This window comes from Apteryx rowi, unplaced genomic scaffold (assembly GCF_003343035.1).
Source record: "Apteryx rowi isolate R43461 unplaced genomic scaffold, aptRow1 scaffold_445, whole genome shotgun sequence".
In the NCBI taxonomy this organism is placed as follows: domain Eukaryota; kingdom Metazoa; phylum Chordata; class Aves; order Apterygiformes; family Apterygidae; genus Apteryx; species Apteryx rowi.
This window is the reverse complement of record NW_020450700.1, coordinates 573,192-593,004: the sequence shown is the minus strand read 5'-3', so window position 1 is coordinate 593,004 and position 19,813 is coordinate 573,192. Positions and strand designations below refer to the sequence as shown.

The 19,813-nt window shown below is 39.9% G+C and overlaps 1 protein-coding gene across 6 annotated transcripts in view; it reads right to left on the bottom strand.

The window, feature by feature from the left end:
- Positions 1-60: 60 nt before the first annotated feature.
- Positions 61-19,813, bottom strand: part of CCND2 (cyclin D2) — a 50,617-nt gene continuing 30,864 nt past the window's right edge. For 4 of the 6 annotated variants that reach the window (XM_026076961.1, XM_026076964.1, XM_026076963.1 and 1 more), the window contains one exon: positions 11,168-12,508. In XM_026076961.1, the coding sequence (XP_025932746.1) occupies positions 12,353-12,508 (156 nt within the window). In that variant the 3' untranslated portion in view covers positions 11,168-12,352. Of the gene's footprint in view, positions 331-11,167; positions 12,509-19,813 lie in introns of those variants that run through there. The other 2 variants (XM_026076967.1, XM_026076965.1) reach the window with 2 other exon arrangements.

Sequence of the window (19,813 nt, the reverse complement as noted above, 5' to 3'; positions counted from 1 at the left end):
GGAATGGGGCTGGGAGAAAAAGAAAAACTGAACTGAACATGCCCACCTACCAATCACCCCCCCACCCCTGCAGACAAATACACACATCACTGTGATGTTTGGAAACTCAGGAATAAAGCTGACATCTGAGCTCAATAAGCTAAATCAGCTCTACTCTTTTTCCTAGCAGTATTCTTTCTGGGGCCAGCTGACAGCATTTGTGGGAGGATACAGGATATATCTGCATTTTGTGGTTCATGTTCTTGTTGCCTATGTATTCTTCCCTGTGTGGGTAAATCGAGGGATTCTTTCTTCAGTTCTTAGGGTTTGATGTTCAAGCTGTCACTTTCCCTAGTGAGAATAGACAAAGCAAAAGAAAAGAAGTCTTACACAAATAGAAATCATTTTGCTGTTCCTTCCCCACCTCCTGTTTTTAAACAGTTCATGAGAAAATGCACATATCAGCAAACTGCAAGTGTGCAATGTGGGATATGTTTTCTTAACAGAAATAGAACATTCACCTCAGGAAAGGCCTTACTCAGAAATATTAAGGCTCTGAAATGGATGACATTATAGAAAAATAGTCATAACAAATTGGACAAATCATGGCTCTATTATTAAATAGGATAACAGGTAATATGTATTTTACGGAGGCAAAAAGCAGGGAAAGAAATGGGAAAGTCACTTAAGGGTGAACAAAATCATCCAGTGAGTTATGAATAATAATAGTGCTAAGGAACTGAGAAAATGCAGTTTGAAATTAATACTTTAATCGTTTTGCTAATAGCGATTTCTAATAGACAATGAGAGTAATGATCCCACTGCTGTTTAACACTGCTGGCAAAATGGACAAAGTAACAGAAGAAACAGTTTCAAATCATCCTTTTCCCTCAGAAAGCTGGTCTAGATAAGACTATAGATTTCAGACAATCTGATTAATTAATCAAAATATTATTTGGTCAGATAGCATATTTCCTTTCGAATTTCACAACAGGATGGAATAAATACCATCCAAAAATCAGTCATTTGAGAAATTCTTCTGGGTTGCCCAGAGACCTGGCCTAACTTTTGAACTTGGTTTATGTTTTAACAGATGAAAATTCTGACTCAAAACTAAAACATAATTAGCAGTTTAAAACACATGATAAATTTTAAAAACACCAGTGGGTCTGTTTCATTCCCTTTTTATCATCCTTAGACAGTGTGGTACAACTTTGTATTTCTACAGTGCTTTTCCTCCACAGATTTCAGAACTGACATTTTCAAATGGAGAAATTAATGACATTTCTAGCTTCTAAATGATCCAGTGCCAAATGACTCAGCTCTAACCTGGTTCTATTGTATCACCATTAAAAACTGTTTTGTTATGGTGATAAGCCCCCAGCTGTGTTTCAAGCATGTTTTAAATGTACAAGAAACAAATGTGAGTTAAGACTATTAGCACCTATAATCTTTTAAGTGCATCTTTTGATACAGGTCACTCTGCCAAAGTGACAGCCCCTCAGGCAAAGAAGTTTTAAGAGACTTTGTCTGATGTCACACAATTCAGTTTTGTGAGTGAAAGAGCTTGAAAGGCCTTAACTTCTGATTTATAACCTTTTTTGACTACCAGATTACGTTTTCTCTTTCCATTATTTATTTCTCTATCTTTGCTCCTGTCTTCTCCTTCATCCTGGTAGTATGGGTATATTGTTGAGCCTATTTTTGAATTAAACCACTAAAACAAATGCTTATAGAGTATAACGTGCTGACACAAGACAAGAAGCTCATTCAAGGAGGAATAAGTATTTTGAAGAAGTCCTCTTAGAAAAAAAGTCTTTTGTGGAGCTGGAAATTGAAAATTTTCAAATGGGAAAATTTTACTCAAAAGATGTTTTGAAACTTGAATAATGTTGACCAACCAGTAAAGTCATCATCATATGTGGATTGCGTATCATTAACATCAGACAATATCAGCAGTCCAGGGAGAGTTCATTTAGTCCACATGAAACAACAGTTAACAATTAGAAATGTAAAACTGAAATCGTAAGATGGGCTGTATCCTCTACAGACCACTTGTCATATCAGGATTTCATCGCTTCCAGCTCTTAGAAACACACCAGCCCAGCAGAAACTTAGGCTGATTTTTTTCTGAATGCTTTCTTCCCTTCCTCCCCCTCTCCCCTCCCCACCCCCCACCTCTCCCTACCTAATATGCTTCTTGAGAATGTGTTGCCACTAAAGAAATTCATAACTTGATCAAATCCTGATGCGGAGATTATGCCATGGATAGTTGTCCTCAAATTTGACAGTCTGGAGATATGGTTGTATAATACCTTTATAGCAACTTACATTCATTGCTTTCATGGAGAAATAATACTAGGAAAGTGTTTAATTATTTTTAAGTCATCTTTCAGTGTGACACACCAGCTGCAAACAGGAAGCAGAGCCAGCCGCATGTGATTGTCCACTGAACAGAAAACCTCCAGTGCTTCTGCAGCAGCACTTGAGACCTTTTTGTGCAAAACCCAAAGTGTAAAACTTCAAGTCATGGGTGCATGTGTTCTGGTTGATGAAGGTGTTCAGGTGAGTTGCAAGATAAGTGAAAAAATTCAGTTAAGCATTTTTTTTTTCTGAAGGACATCAAAGCCCACGCGGCTCCTCAAGGAGCTCCCAGAATAGCTGTAGTTGTAAAGTTACATTACTGTCATCTAGTGGTCCTCATGAAATACGCAGCCTCAGATTCCACAGTCTCATTCAGTAATTTCCCATTCAAGTTTTGTATTTCACTTAATTACATATGCAATCTCTTGCTTTGGTGCTGCTAGCCATCAAAGAGAATCACATCCAGATTTTATGCATTTCTGCTGCAAATTTATATGATGTTAGGCCAAGTCTTAATCCCTTAATTTGGGAAACTAAATAATATTGTTTGGGCACTGCAGAAAGAGCAATTCTTCACTATTTGTAAGAAGCAAATCCAAACAGATTGAAGTAAATAAGTTCCTGGGAAGGCAAAGAGGTTGAAAAAGAGTAACCTGGGGATGTTGAATGAATTAAGTGAAACTCCTTCCCTTCAAGGATGTTTGGTGACAATCCTGAACTCACTTGTAAACCTCCAGCAGGTTATGTCCCACTCACAGGTTTGTTCAAGTTTTGAAAAGGTTAACCATCAGATAGGCCAACCTATTGCTCTCAAGGGATGCTGGTAAGTTTCTCATTACATGAACTAACATTTTTGCTCTTAGAAGCATTACTGAGTAATCTGAGTAACCGCAGCTCCCAGTGTGGCCAGTCTGCTGACCTTTATGTCTTTCCTTCACCACTCTGCCCTAATTCTTCTTGTAGTTTCTGCATGCTACATTTTGTAGTAGCTCAAACATCATCCCAGCTTCTTCAGAGAAAAATCATTAGCAATAGGCAGCCATCACCAAATTGCTTCCACAAAAGAAGAAAGTTTTAGGGAAACAAAAATCTTTCCCTTTTCTTTCACTTCTTTCCTCACTTCACTTTGCATGGACTCTTTTATCCCATTAGAGCAGGTTGCAGCAGAACTCAGAACAGCCCCTCATACCAGTCACATCACATATAGAGCTCTTGCCCAAGCATAAATATCTCAAATTTATTCACTTGAATGTGTAAACTTAACAGGTCTTGATTTAACCTACTTGCCACAGAGACCTAGCCTTCCCTGTTCAACTCCTTTTCTCACAGGAAGAAAACACAGTGCACCTGAGGCCCATGCTACCATTTGGACTGAATTTATCCCTGTTAGCTAACAAATGTCAGTAATAAGATTCCCACAATTTTCAAATTTCAAGGTACCCAGATTTCCTTCACCTGGCAGTACCAGCAGTAGCATCAGCTGTCATGCATTCTTATTCTTTCTAGTGTAAAAATATTGTGGTATCTGTGCTCCTGCAGCTGCACACAGCTGAAATGCAAGTCACTTTTGAGACCCCTTTTAATATACCATTATGATATTAAGAAAAATGAGAGTTTTTTTTAATATTGCAGGGAGGTACAAAGCCAGCTTTCTCCAAAGGTCTGAAGGGATCCCTGGAGTCTTCTAAAATAAACTTTCCCTTAATTGGGAGAAATGATTCAGTGTGCTGTGAGGTGCAAAGAACTAGAGCATAGCCTGTTTCCTTTAGTGCCAGCTGGCTGGCTTTGATTTGCAAAGCAATGCAGAGATTGCTGTAATATTATTCTCTAAAATCTGAATGCAATACTTTATGTTAGGCTTGCAAGCAACTGTAGAATGGTGCAAAAGTATATCAACAATACAGTTAACAGCATGAGCAAGACCATATTCTTTCTTGGTCTCAGCTTCTTCTCTGTGAAATATATGATTAAAATGCATCTTTTTTGTCTTATTATCTAGATTGCCATTAAGCAATCCAGGTGCCCTTCATGTCTCCCACTCTTTACCCATGGGACATTGTAGTTACAGTATGTTTGAAAATGCTTGTAATTTATGCAGTGTAGAGATGTTCTGTGTATCTTTCTAGACAGAATATGAATGACTGATGGCCTATGACTACAGATAGCTGGGTTCAGTGACCTAGACTGTCATGTGTGTTGATTATAAGAGGATAAAACACCATTGTAATGTTCAAGGGTTAACATCATATTGAGAAAGAAGGACTCCACACCTCTAATCCTTCACAAAACTTAGCAGCTAGATCCTAACTTTTCCTACCGAAGAAAGGAAATGACTTGGCTTTCCAAAGTAGTTTGTTCACTTTCGTCCTTACAAGAAATTCTAACTGCTTTTACATCAGCTTTGCATTTATTGATGTAAATGGTAATTTACAGTACAAGGCAAGAATGAGTTGGGGTTGGTGGGAAAATCTTGACCTATTAAAAATCAACAGTGGAACTCCCGCTGTCTTCAGTAGTCAGAGAATCTTATTCTGCTTGTACAGATTGCCTTAGATTTGTAGGGCTTTTTTGTTTCTTTAGAGCAGCAGAGAAAGAAGACGTAGTTCACCAAAAAGTTAAAAAATATACCCATCGCAGCAGAAGTATCTGAAAAGACTCCTGAAACAAGTATTAAGGATGCCCTCTTTGAAACACCAAGGAAAACTCCTTGCTTTGAAAGATAGACTACATTTCTAGTCTCTACAGAAAGCCTCTGGGAAATATAAACTAAACATAGTCTAATACACTGAGGTTGTAAACACTTAGATACAGAGTTTTTTCTGGTACCTGCCTCCACAATTCTCTTGGACATAAAAACAATCAGTCCAGCACACAGCAGTTTTAAAGCATGATTTTGCTGTGTTGTCCCTCCTTAAAATCCTCAGACTTATGTAAAGTATAGGATCATGATGGGCAGAAATTGTTTGCAGATGGTAAGAAAATGACAACACAAAATGGTTTCACAGGCCAAATAAAAATGGAACTTAACCCTATTGTATGTAGCTTCTCAGCATTCAGTCAGCTTTCTTTAAAGGAAGAGAACAGGCTTCTGTCCAATGAATTGCAAATTTAGTTTCTGGGCACTAAATCCATTAACTAATTTTGAAAACATACATTTATTTAAATTACAACACAAAATCTCTTTTCTGCTAAATCTAGATTTAGCTTTGACACACAAAACTGCAGAACATATCCCTGAAGTTTCAGGAGGGCTATTAGTGACTACAGTGAGAAAAAAAATCTGTCAGGGCCTGAAGAATACCTCTTTGAGCTTTAAACCACAAACAGAAGGTATAAGAACAACCCTCACATGTTCCAGCTCTGAGGCTCTAAGTTAAGCACAGCAAGTGCTGGAGGTTACTGGAAATGTTGTTGAAGTGACTGCCAGAGGAACACAAAGATTCATTAAGTTTTAAAATCTGTATCTTTGGTGTGGATAACCTGTTAAATGAGAGGCTCACAGGTCTCTTTGCAAGGAAGTTTTAAGAGACTTAGCCTGAAGCCACAGCTCCCAACTTGGTGTGATAATGACTGGAAAGATCTGTATCTCCTGACTCATAACCTCATGATTTAGATCATGTTTCTTATCCTATTATTTCTTCTTCTATTTGTTCTTATCTGTTTCTTCATTTTTGCTCGTTTCTTTGTTTCAGCAACATATGTTTTTGAGTAATTTTCGTTCTTCCTGTTTAAATGTTGCCTTTTTTTCCCCCTTTAATTTCTCTTCTGTCTGCCTGTCAGACTATTAATTTTATGCTGGTGTTACTTTTTCTCTAGTATGTCCACCCAAACACCTGTTCTTCATCCTTTGTTGCATCTTTGTTCTCTCCGAGGGCTCCCAAAAGCCTGAAATTAAGTAGAAAGAAGAACACAGAAGAACACTACTATTTTAGAACAGCAGAGAACTTGGTCTGCTGTTTGATCTGTGAACCAGCAGTGTAAAGGCCACACCAAAGATCAGGCAGTCTTTGCAGTGTCTCTTTATACAGTGCTATGGAGAAGAGACTCTTAGGTCAGGCCAAGCAAGTCAAAGGTGAGGTTGGTCAACTTACAGTAAGTATCCACAAGCATGAAACATGATGAAAGTGGAAGCCGGAGAGGGTCATATGCTAAGGTAGGAGATTCAGTGCAGGGAAGCTTATTTCTTCCCAGTGGCTTCACCACAACCCCCCTCCTTTTACTTACATTTAGTCCAAAGTTTATAAAAAAACAAACAGAATTTTGCAATATGCTAGTTTTCATAATTTTTTTTAATATAATGAATAACTGAGTGGAGATTTAAATAAAACTTAAATGGAATTGTGAAAATGTCCACTCTGTATACTTAAGAGGACTTTTCCATCATTTCTATATAATTTCCACAAAATATTTTAATCCAGCAACTTTCCTTTTTTAGGACTTTGTTCTTTTAGAATATCATTTATCATTTAAATATCTTTTTAAATATCATTTAAATTTCATTAAAAAATGCCAGAATTTGCCTATTCAATAGGCAACGATGAGTTATCATTTAAAAGAAAACTTGTTCTACAACTGCAACATTCAACAGTTCACATTTTATATGCCTAACATGATCTATCTACATAAGAGGCTTTAGAATAACATCTCCTTTTGCATGATCTTCACACTGAAGGAATGAAAACAAGACAGGCAAATTTAGGTCAAGGTGAGTTTATTGTCCATACAGCATACCTAATCCTGCCAAAACACTTTTCTTAAAACCATCTTTAAACTAGTCAAAACAACAGATTATTAATAAAAATGACAACACTGAACAGAGAAGACCTTTTATAAGGTAATCGAGACTACACTGTTTCAGAGTCTTATCCATCAAAAATAATCTCACATACTTTCTAAATACTTCTGTTTACACTGATCATGTCTACTACCTCACTTTCTAGCATCCCCTGACCACATAAACATCCACACCTCTTAAAGAGCACATTGTGAGAGAATATCATTGACTTGATATGGCATCACACTCGTTAAAGCAAAAAAAAAAAAAAGTTTGAGAACAGAAACTGTGCAACCGAGAGTGATTTCTGAGGTACATGAGAACATGGTAATAAACATAGTGGAAAAAATCCAGTGACCAGGTGGTTTGCTGAATACTTAAAAGCTGTCCGACTAGTCAGGCATAAACCATCAGCATTTAAATGGGTTTGAAAGTATTTTTCTCTTTCAAAAGCATGTTGGGAATATAAATAAATTGGTTATGAGGTGCTCCTACTTTACAGTAATGGGATGGAAGGAGAGGAAGATCATCAAAGTACCATCAACAGGAAGCCAAGAGAGAAATGCTTTCAGCAATTGTGCCAGTCACTTGGCACATGCAAAGGTATAGTCAGAAGCATACTTTTTTCATTCATCAGTAGGAAGGTTTATAATTTCTATAATTTGGGGAAAAAAATTCACACCCCATTTGCAATAATGATTTTTTTTTAAATGCCAGATAAAATGGGTGCTATATTAACATACCATATTTTTATTTTGAATGCTACTGTGAAACTGTTTAAGTTCTAGGTTTTACATACTTTAAATACAGTACACTTCTGGTTTTACTAGATCATTAGCATTTTTTAAATGTCATTGCAACTGAGAGCACTGTTAACACTCACTGTGACCTGTGTAGAACTGTTGAGATGGTGTACACATCTGCCTGCCACGTACTGGGTTTGCAAATGGCACTGAGACTCCCAACACAATTTTCACACCCAGTCCTCAGTCCTGTAATCACAACTAGAAGGGCAGACCTCCATGCTTACACCTGCTTCCAGTGAAATCTATGGAACTTGAATGGATGGAGGTTCGTCCGTATGGATGAAGCTTGCAGAACAGAAGCCTTCCTGAGGAAATCTCTGCAGAGAACTAAAATACTGCAGGAAGTGGTACAATGGTTTGTCAGATGGTATTCTTCCCTCTGAGTCCAAATAAATCCAGGGGTGGCAAAATGGTAAGTGTGTCAGTTCTCTGACTATGCTGTCTTTCGAATGAGATGAGAACTGAAAGTCCTGATCACTGTGATTATTAAAGTTCCCACAACACTTTTCATTATCATCAAAAACAGGCTGTCTTGGTCACAGTCCAGCAGAGCTGACTGTAGGGAGTGTTTATCTTGTCTAACTTCAGCTCCCAAACTTAGATGGTTCAGAATTGCACCTTAATGACAGGCCTTATGCAGACACCAATATAAATACTACTTCCACCTATACCCAAACATGCTGACTTATACGTTCCTTGTAATTCCAATGCTACAGTTGCTTAGTGTTGTTCGGACACTGTCTGCAGTGCTCCAAGCTTGAATAAAGTGATGCAGACCCTTTAAATGTGATGTATACTGTACTGACTTATACTTTCTGTGTAGAGCAACACTAAAACCAATGATGTTTTAAGGGAGCAAGCACAGAATTTAGTCCACAATCTGTGATCTTCTCAGGTATGCTTCCCTATAAAACAACATATATTAATCTCTTGCTTACAAAGACTGTCAAGGAATTACCTGATCTGTCAGAAAATATTACCTCATACATATATTGTATGTGGTTCAAGTCTTGCTCAATAAGACGCTTTTACAGGGTAACTATTTTCCATCCAAGAGAGACACAATTTCTAAATTTTCCATGTTCTTAGTGTGAATGGTTGAGGTGAAGAATCATCACTGTGTGAACAAAACTGTTACCATTTTTTAAAAACACTGCAATCTGCTCAATTTTATCACTGTTCTGCAGATCTGCAACATCTCAAGCTTTAATGCCTTGGCAGAAGTACCCACAATCACTGAAGCAGTTTCTGGAAAGAGCACTTCAGTTTTCAAATTTCTTTAGGAGTATTTAATATTAACCTAATAAGATGGTTTTGTTTCACATAGAGCATTAAAGCATGTAAAAGCTGTGGTTCAAACAGCTCAGCAAAATTATTTAGGTCTCTATTTGTGGGACAGGAAGAGGTTTGGCACCTAGCCACTGAGACAGGACTGCTAGACCTGATCTTCTAGTCTATACTAGGTGTTGTAGGACTATACCAATTATTTCTAAAGGCCTGATTTTGCAAACACTGTTTATGCTCATTACTGCAAGTAATCCTGAGACCTTCTCTGGCTGCTCTGAGGGCTACGTAACAATCGCAGAACAGGTAATGCTATGGGGAGGCACAAGTGCTGCCACATCCCTCACAGCACAGGTGGGGAAGAAGGGCCAGTCTTGTCTCCACCACCATGAATTGCTCAGTGACATCTGTGCTGATGAACTGAGGAGCCTATGGTATGGCACATACATGACTGCTGCTGTTACCTTCTCTTTTGGAGCAAATGGGAATACCAGAAGAGTATCCAACCCCTCTCTGGAAGGGGATCCTGTCTCCTGGTCAGCTCCAGGGGCAGCCAGGCAATGCCAGCAGGCCACAGCCCTCTGGGATTACTTACTGTAACAAGCATTACAAGCATGACCCTAGGCAGTAAAGCAGCCATTCCCATTGCCTAGCATGCTGAGTAGTCATTTGGCAGCTGGTGAAAGTGGATGTGAAATGCTACCAGAGGCACCATTTTGCATCCAGGGTAGGTACACATAACCATGTGCAGGGGAAGCAGTGAAGAATCATGTTGCAAGTGCTTCCAGGATCAAGGCCTAAGTATACAGAATTTTCTCTTGGACAGGTCCTTGGATTAATGTATTTTTTCCACTATGAAAAGGTACCTAAGACCAAAAGGGAGCCAATGCCTTGCTTTCTACAATTTTTCCCCAATGCAACTGGAGTGACCATGCTCTGTTCACCAAAACACTGGCTCCAAGTTGCCTTTTGCATTGACCGTTCCGTTGAGGCTCCCAGCAGAAAAAACTGTCACGTTGTGAGGTATTGTGAAAATGGGAACCATTTTGTTTTGTCCAGTAAACCTGAGGTAAATATACCATCTTTGCAGGATGTGATCAGGAAGGAAAAAATAAAAAAGAAAGAAAAATGGAAAAAATAAAATAAAAAAAATCATGAACACGCTATTAGAAAAAAACTGTACAGGGCATTTCCAGTAAATCAAAGAACTCATCATATCTCCACTTAACCATCTACTTCAGGATTTGAAATTTAAGCAGTAAAATAATATATTATAAAAATGTTCATAAAATAGCAGCACACTCAGTGAAACAATACAGCTAAGTACTGTTAATGTGAATAAGAATGAAACAAATCATAGCTTCTTAGCAGCGCAAAAAAACAAACAAAACCAACCCCCCCCCAAAACAATAAAACCTTAGACTCTTAATCCATTTTCTACCCTCATCTAGCCAAATATGGCTGAGTCCGTTCATAAAATATTCTTCAAAGTAGCATGTTCTTTCTGGATTTTTGTCTTAAAAAATGCAAACATTATATTTGCAAACTGTTAATACAATTGTGCAAAAAAAAAAAAAATTGCTCCAACTCCTTTGCCATCTAAATGCCTCTTCTTTACAGACGGAGCAGAAAAATAAATTCAAGTACACTGAATACACCTTTGTAATAAAATTCCAAGTCACACATCTTGACGTTTACCATTTGTGTCTTTTGCACCAGCAATTTTCTTTCGTTGTCCATAGATAAGCATGCAGGTGGTATTAAGATCCTTCTGTGACACTGAACAATACAAATCGTCACGCTTTTATCCGGAATGTCATGACAGGAATGTCATCTGAAGCAAGTGTTGGTATTTCCAGCAATACCACAACTAATGAAGTACACCAGATACTGGAAAATATTGACTATAAAAAGCTATATGCTTTGCTTTTGTGACTTTCTTTTCTTTTCTTTTTATTTTTTTGCTTGGCAAAATTGTCATAAACCATCTCATTTAATCCCTTAGGAACAATTTTCAAAGTGCTTTTCGAATGAAATGGTTTATAATAATGCTCACTGTGGACCAATAAAGTCAATGAAATGCTGAAAAAGTGTGTGTGTGTGTGTGTGTGTGTGTGGCGGAGGGAAGCTGGATAGCGAGAGGAGGGATCAAACCAAATCTCATCTTCTTTAACACAGCGAGAATATGTTAAAAAGAAAGGTGGGCAGAGCATCATTTAATTGTCTTTACGACAAGCTGAGGAGCTGCCAAAAGTTAACACTGACGTGAAGCATTGGCGCTGTAAATAAATATATGCTTTTCACAGATGATCCACTGCATCTTGCAATCCAAAGGCCGGAGGTGGTCTGACTGGCTGACTGGTCGGAATTAATCGGTGCATTTCCCCCATCTAATGTGAACATTTGGTACTCTGGCTTGGCCCACAGTTGGGTAAGTGGGATTGCCCTTATGCCAAAGATGCTGCTGTGTTTAGAATGAACCATTTCTGAAGGAAAAGTAGAAAAAGTCAGAGGGGAGAGAGGAATAAAAAAAAAAAAAAACACCTGCTCTTCTGGCTGGCAAAATAAAGCATCTTCTTTCTTAGGTAGCAGCTACCACAGACAGCAAGAGTAAACAAAACTAACATACAGAGATCCAACAAACACTTCTGACTAATAACAGAGGTGACAGATCAGCAAATCTCTTCTGCATTCAAAATGGTTCAATTGCTTCAGGGATCTTTTCCCACTTTGCCCTAACCCCTTACTCTATTGCTTTGCAATCTAGTCAAGCTGTAAAATCGCACACACAATTCCTTTCTTAATTCTAAAAAAGGGGTGTATGCACTAATACACAGACAAGTATACTCTACTTTGTTCCCACAAATGCAGGCTTACATTTATCTAGCTACTTTGTATGCTTTTATAAGCATTTAATATCACTGATGCATAATCAAATAGCAATTACCAAATATATTGTGGGATTCCCTTCTGTAGAACATCACAGGCACCAAATACATTTTTTTCATTATTCAGTTTTTGTTTTTTCTTTACCTAAAAGAGCTTTAAATACGTTCTATGTGGGAGCAGATTAAAAAAAAATCACTCTAAATAACAAAAATATAAGGGCTGGGGGAGCAAGCGTGACTTTTCTGCGCTGATGTCCTCACAGGTTGATATCTCTCACATCTGTGGGAGTGCTGGCCTGGTCCAGTTCATCCACCATCTTAGAAGGATTGCTTTGCTGTTGCTGCTGTCGGACTTGCCTAAGGTTGCTTACTAGCACGGACTCAATCTGTTCTTGACAAGCTTTAAGGCAGTCCTAGAGAACAGAAAGCAAATTAATGTTAGTGGATATTTTCTTTTTCTTCCTGAGCTAGTAAAAGTTGGAAGAAGAGTGGAAATCAGATATTCCTGAGGAGTGTCTGCTGTGACAGAAAATGACCTAGAATTCTTAAAAGTAATCACTGTTTATAAATTCCCTTGGGTTGAAAAATGCAAATTCCATGTTTATCATAACCTCCAAATTTTAATATTTTACCTCTCCTTGCTCATTTGTGTTGCCTTTCTGGGCAGAAACTCAGAGTATTCCTCAGCACCCTTGTGTACAATGCAGGACAGGGTATAGGAATTTTTGCGTTCTCTTATGCAGCATTAAGTGTTTTGGATTTGTCTTCGCTATTAAAAAAAGCTGTATTTTTCTCCTGAAGTAATAAGCATGTGCTATACCAAGGTAACACATACAGGGATACTTCAGTTTTACTGTTATGCAAACTCACCACATTCAGGTGAAGGAGGAGGTTTGAGCTCCCCAAAAAGGTGCTTTATGACTGCATTATCAGTCCTGTATTTGGCACCCCAAGACAAGGGCAAAAGAAGGGTCTGTTTATCTGTGAAAGCCCATGCAAAAAGAAAAGGTCCAGAATAAAAAAAATACTTAGTGTTGAAAAGTACTGCTTCCAAACACATCTTAGAACATGGCTGTAGCATGGGTCATTACTTCAACACATCTTGGCACTTTCCTTTAAAGAGTCTTTTCTGAAGAAGTAAAAAAGAGCCATCTCTGTGGTGAGTCTCCAAATGAAAATCCTGTACCCAGACTCTGAAAAAGGCAATCAAACATTAATACAGTGCAAATCACACTGCTCTGTAACTGAGCTCTGGAAAAGGAACCAGGTCCTTGTCCATGAAGAAGGAACTTGCCACACAGTCCCAGACATACAGACACAAACCCATTCCCTCAACGCTTTCCAAAGAAGAAAAAAGACTTCAGCAGCAGAAAGGGGAAAGGTATAGGGTAAACTCCCACACCTTAATTCTGAGCTGTTAAAACAGCCCTAGGTAAACAATTAGAAATAATCTGTACAAGATACTAAAGCAAAGACAGCTACCAGAAAAAGATAAAATAAAAGTCAAAAATGCACAACCAGACCTCAGAGACTACTACATTGCAGATTATTCCTTAAAGGATTTGGAGAAAGACAAGCGCAAAGTATAGCAACGCAAATTTGGAAGCCCTATGCATCAGGAGTCCTGTAACAATTATGAAGTATAAGCACACAAGCAAATGGGACAGATTTGCCACACTTAAGCCAGATGCGGTGACAAACAACAAGACCTTAAAATATTACAGGATGTTCCATATTCTTGGTAATACACTGGAAGACCAAATAATGTGGTTAATAAAAAGAGAGAGGTGAGAAAAGACTGAAAAACGTCTAGTTATAGCAGAAATTTAAAAATAAAATGCAGGTCATGACATTATAAACACAATACTAATTCCCTCCAGTGTGCTGGGATTGTGAGAGGGAATCAAAACGATACTGTGTATGCAGGCAGGTGGTACTGTTATAAATGTTTTTGTCCAAAAGCAGCCCTGAGGAGTCCTTCTAAAATACTGAAACAGTTACGAATACTGTGAACTCACTGAAGCTTTGGTCTGTGTAAGAGCTCATTAACAACTGGGTGCCCTCCCAAAGACTTCAGACAGCAGAGAAATGCAGTCTTTGGTAGTACGTTTTACAACAGAGTGTTTTAACCATAGATCTTGCAGCACCTGGCAGGGCAATTCAAGCTGGCATCACTGTTCCCACATCCAGGCAGGGAAGCTGCAGAATAGTTGTGTGCTGAGCTCTAGCGTGTCACACTGGCAGTGGAGCCAGCCCCAGGACAATACATGGCCTGGGAGTACAACTTGGGGAAGCCGGGCTCTGACTGGCAACACCCACCTTCTCTGTGCAATGTCAAGTTACTTTGGAAAGCGTGAAATATGCATGTACATGGGTTTAATCTGTCAATCCTGGCCAGGCTAGAAAAACATGTCAAATGTGGACTATCTGTTCCCCTGACGACATCTGCATCCTTGATGCATGCAATTTGTTCTGGTGTGTCATGAACACCCATTTTTCTTGGCTACTGGTCAGCAACCACTAGCTGTAGAGCCATATCCTCTCTTTGCAGAGAAACTGTTTGGCTTAACATAATAAACATCACACCCTTTCTCTCCAGATATATCTGCTAAAGAGAGGACATAGGGAATGGTTTTTCACGCTGACCCAGGGAAAATGGGTTGGATGAGATGCTGGCTGCAGTAGAGATAAAAAATATTCATAGTAATATGGATGACACCAGCCAAAGCCAACACTGTTCAGCTAGAAAGAGATGGCATCTAAGTCACCTGAGTATCTGGGCTACCTGTGTGCAATCAAATGCAGAAATTTGATCCCTCTGGAAGAATAATCATGGTTAGCAGCACTATGGTGAAGCAGAGTACAAGGCATGGTGATACTGAAAATGGGTGCTGCAACGTCACGTTCATACAACATAGATGGCAGGCACAGTGAGCCTTCCCTGGGTTTGTCTTTCATCCTGAGAGCAGGGGATTGCGGGATTGCCCATGAAAAAGTGGCTGTGTTCAAGTGCACCAGCTTGTGGCCATACCATACCTACCCCAGTACAGCTCCACTATATGCAAAGCTTCTGTCTGCTAGCAACTTTCCTAAGTTTTAGTCACTGGTGCTAAACTTTTCCATGCTTTACCCTCTGTCTCAGACTGATTTTCTGATTTTTTTATTAAGGAGGATACAACCAACAACAAAAAAAATGCTGCTGTTTCCAAAAAAGAGGTTAAGGAAAACAGGCAATTTTACCAACATAAGCCAGATCTTAACCAAAGTTTTGGGTTTTTTTTGATAAGATGAAGCATAATTAGAATTTGGCATGGGACACGTAGAGGTCAGATACTCTTTGATATCCTCAAGAAAACACATCCCATGTTTAGCCAAGAGACATGGCTTGGAAAACTTCATTTTGCACATGTTCGGTTAACTTCCACAGCACTGAACCCACGAGGCAGATCTGCAGAAGCAAACTTATGTTTGCTGTTCTGTTTGCTGTTGCCTCCTCAGTCTTCTAATAAGAAGACTGAAGCCAAAATGAAGGGGAATGTTGTTCTCATTGACCAGAGGGAAGACCACTTCTCCTAGCTCCTGCTTAGTTCGCTTTTAGCACTGGACAATAGAAGGAGAAGACTTTAAGACCAGTCTTGAATTTCTGACTACTAATACTCACAGATGTCAGTAAGTTTGGTAAACTTCATTCATAGTCTTTACGATCAAGAAGGTCTATGCTTCAAGAAGTTCTCTCCTATTTTAGAGAGGAGAGCAGAGTTTGTAGCTAACCACAGGGATACAATTCTGTTCCCTGATTGACCCAAGTGGGGTCCCTGCCATGGTGCACAGGAACTCCCTGCCAGCCCATGCATGCACGTATCCAACTCCAGATTACAGGAAGAACAGTATGCATATGTCACACCATTGACATGGAGTCAGGATATGAATAAAGCATCATCTTGAAGCTAGAGAGCTGGGACACAGACAGGTTAAGATGGCTTTGGGAGTACTGAGCACCAAATTCAGGTGAGTGGTTGTGGGCTCCTTGTTTCACAGAGCACAGTGAACAGCTGTAGGGCTCAGAACCATGGAGCACCTAAAATGCCAATTAAATTCCCAGGGATGCAGGAATTATCGGCATATTAAACAAAGGACAGTTCAAGAGAAACAGCATCACTCAGGCTGGAAGGCCACATTTGAATATGCTCATCTAAATAGCTCGCCCTTTATGGCACGGGCAGTCACATGAAGTGTCAGTCTCTTAAGCACTGCTCGAATCCCTTGCAACAGCGGACACTGGCTCTTCACAGCACACGGGCGGAGCCATGGGGTGGATGTGACCCAGGCTGCATTCTGGTAAGGATTCCTGCCGCGCACTGTCTCCATCCCATGCCAGAGGGGCTGGCTTTCCCAGGATTCAGCATTGCAAAACGCCTCATGTGGCAACTCTGTCAGCAGGAGGTTAATCAAAAAAATGCACAGTTACCAAACACATGGTTTATGGATTTGCTTAATTACAAATGGAGTTCGATCAAGGAGGGTATGCCTAAAATTAGACCTCCCAAGACTTCCTGGCAGCCAGAACATGGGGCAGTCCATCTCTCTGCTTGGGCCAAACAGCTGTGCTTCATTCCTCCCAGAAGGCACAGGGCTGAAGTCCACTGGACTCTCGCTCTTGGAGAGAAGTGAAGTTTTAACATGTAGTGTGCTCAGATTGCGCAGGAAGCCTCAGAAGTGAGTGAACAAGACAAATGTCTCTAAAGATGCACTAAAATGTGAGCATGGTGGATTTTCTGGTGCTGAGACATGGAACAGACAAGCAAGACTCTAGCATGCTTCACCTCCTAGGGTTCTTCCTTCTCCTTCCTTTTAACGAAAGGTAAGGAGAAGGGCTTCTCTGTGTGCTTCCACTTTCCTGCTGCTGCTGACATTCCATCTAGTTATTTTAAGGTAAGAATATGTACTTTCATTTAATCAGGTAAAAGCTTTTTATAGCCAGGGGCTTGCTCTTGTAATATTGGGGGCTTAGTGATTTCCTAATACTAGAACTGATTGCTTAGCAATGGGAGCTGGGCAATTTCCTTAGTCAAGCAGATGACTGCTAGAAGCTATCAGAAACTCAGATAAAGAAAACTCCCCATTATTAGCTTGGGCAGGTTCTAGGTCCATTACCAGTGTTCCCCTGTTTGTGAGACGGCAATAGTAATGAGTTGTTTCGCGGGCATGGAGCTGATGCAGTTATGCTGGCAGGCAGTTCTGTACCTAACTGAAACTGCCTCTTGCTTGTAGAAACTGCTTCTTGCTTGGGTAATTGGGCGCTAAGATTTCCTGAATAGATTCTGGGAAAATGTAAGAGAGCTAATCAATGTTTTGAGAGCAGCTCCGTTCAAAGAAGCAACCCTCCTGCACTGTTTCTTTCTGTAACGTGCTTGCTGAAGCCGATCAGATCAGATCTGGTTTTGGGCAGCTCCACCCAATAGTGATGCTTGCTCAAAGAGTGGCCTCTGGACCTCACACTCCCTTTGCTGCCTGCAGACAACACATGCAGGCTTCAGTGTGCTCTGGAGAGCAGGATCTGGCTGTGCTGGAGGACACATGCTGCCCATATGGTTGTTCGTTCTGCCCTTGAAGGTAATTTGGGAGCCAGCCTTCTCCAAAAATGGAGGTTCAGCCCACCTGGCACAGATGGAGCTCCTGGATGAGGGGAATTTCATGCAGCGTGCACAGTCCTGTAACACCATCTCCCTACAGCCTCTCATTTCCTAGCTGTAACAGTTCTCCTTGGAGCAGATCCTGAAGCTGTTTCCATTTAAATCTGTGGCCAAATTGAGCAGGATCAGACCCAGAAATGGAGGAAAGAGCAGGGACACTAATTCGTAGAATATCGTGATAGACTAATGCACTTTTTGTATAAGGGCATTCAGCATTCTTTTAAAGCACAATACTGCAAAATCTCAAAATAATATGTCCTCCTGAAAATAAGCCAGATTTTTTACAAGCAGCTACAGACTTGAGAGCTTAATGAGGCAAATTCCTTACACCAGGCATGGGGAAGGAAGGGGTGGTGACACACGCAACGTAAGGCCCGAGCATTTGGAGCCAGCTTTGTCTGTTTCTAAATACCCTTATGCACTATCATTTGTACTGTAATTATAAAAACTTTGCAAAAGTCACTATAATGCTTCAATTAATTTATGAAGAGCCTAAAATCTCTAAGTACTCTTATACAGAAATGGGTCATTTTCAGTGACTTCATTTTGTAGACAAAACCAACAAAGCAGTCCAGGCTGGAATTAGCACCGTTTTCATGGATTTTGTTTTATACAGGGATCCACAAGCCGCTAGCTGGGGTACTGATTTTGTCATGGGTTAGTGTTGGTCTACACTCACATTTTGAACGTAATGTACAGGCATACCTCGTTTTATCGTGCTTCGCTTTATTACGCTTTGCAGATACTGCATTTTTTACAAATTGAAGGTTTGTGGCAACCCTCCGCCAAACAAGTCTATCATTGGCGCCATTTTTCCAGAAGCATGTACTCACTTCGTGTCTCTGTGTCACATTTTGGTAATTCTTGCAATATTTCAAACTTTTTCATTACTATTATATCTGTTATGGTGATCTGTGATCAGTGATCTTTGATGTTACTATTGTAATTGTTTTGGGACACCACAAACCGCGCCAATATAAGACAGCAAACTTAATCGATAAATGGTGTGTGTATTCTGACTGCTCCACCGACCGGCTGTTCCCCCATTTCTCTTCCTCTCCTCAGGCCTCCCTATTCCCTGAGACATAACAATATTGAAATTAGGCCAATTAATAACCCTACAATGACCTCCAAGTGTTCAAGTGAAAGAAAGAGTCGCACGTCTCTCACTTTAAATCAAAAGCTAGAAATGATGAAGCTTAGTGAGGAAGACATGTCAAAAGCCGAGACAGGCTGAAAGCTAGGCCTCTTGCGCCAAACAGTTAGCCAAGTTGTGAATGCAAAGGAAAAGTTCTTGAAGGAAATTCAAAGTGCTACTCCAGTGAACACACCAATGATAAGAAAGCGAAACAGCCTTATTGCTGATATGGAGAAAGTTTTAGTGGTCTGGATAGAAGATCAAACCAGCCACAACATTCCCTTAAGCCAAAGCCTAATCCAGAGCAAGGCCTGAACTCTCTTCAATTCTATGAAGGCTGAGAGAGGTGAGGAAGCTGCAGAAGAAAAGTTTGAAGTTAGCAGAGGTTGGTTCATGAGGTTTAAGGAAAGAAGCCGTCTCCATAACATAAAAGTGCAAGGTGAAGCAGCAAGTGCTGATGTAGAAGCTGCAGCAAGTTATCCAGAAGATCTAGCTAAGATAATTGATGAAGGTGGCTACACTAAACAACAGATTTTCAGTGTAGACGAAACAGCCTTCTAYTGGAAGAAGATGCCATCTAGGTCTTTCACAGCTAGAGAGGAGAAGTCAATGCCTGGCTTCAAGGGACAGGCTGACTCTCTTGTTAGGGGCTAATGCAGCTGGTGACTTTAAGTTGAAGCCAATGCTCATTTACCATTCCGAAAATCCTAGGGCTCTTAAGAACTACGCTAAATCTACTCTGCCTGTGCTCTGTAAATGCAACAACAAAGCCTGGATGACAGCACATCTGTTTACAACATGGTTTACTGAATATTTTAAGCCCACTGTTGAGACCTACTGCTCAGAAGAAAAGATGCCTTTCAAAATATTACTGCTCATTGACAARG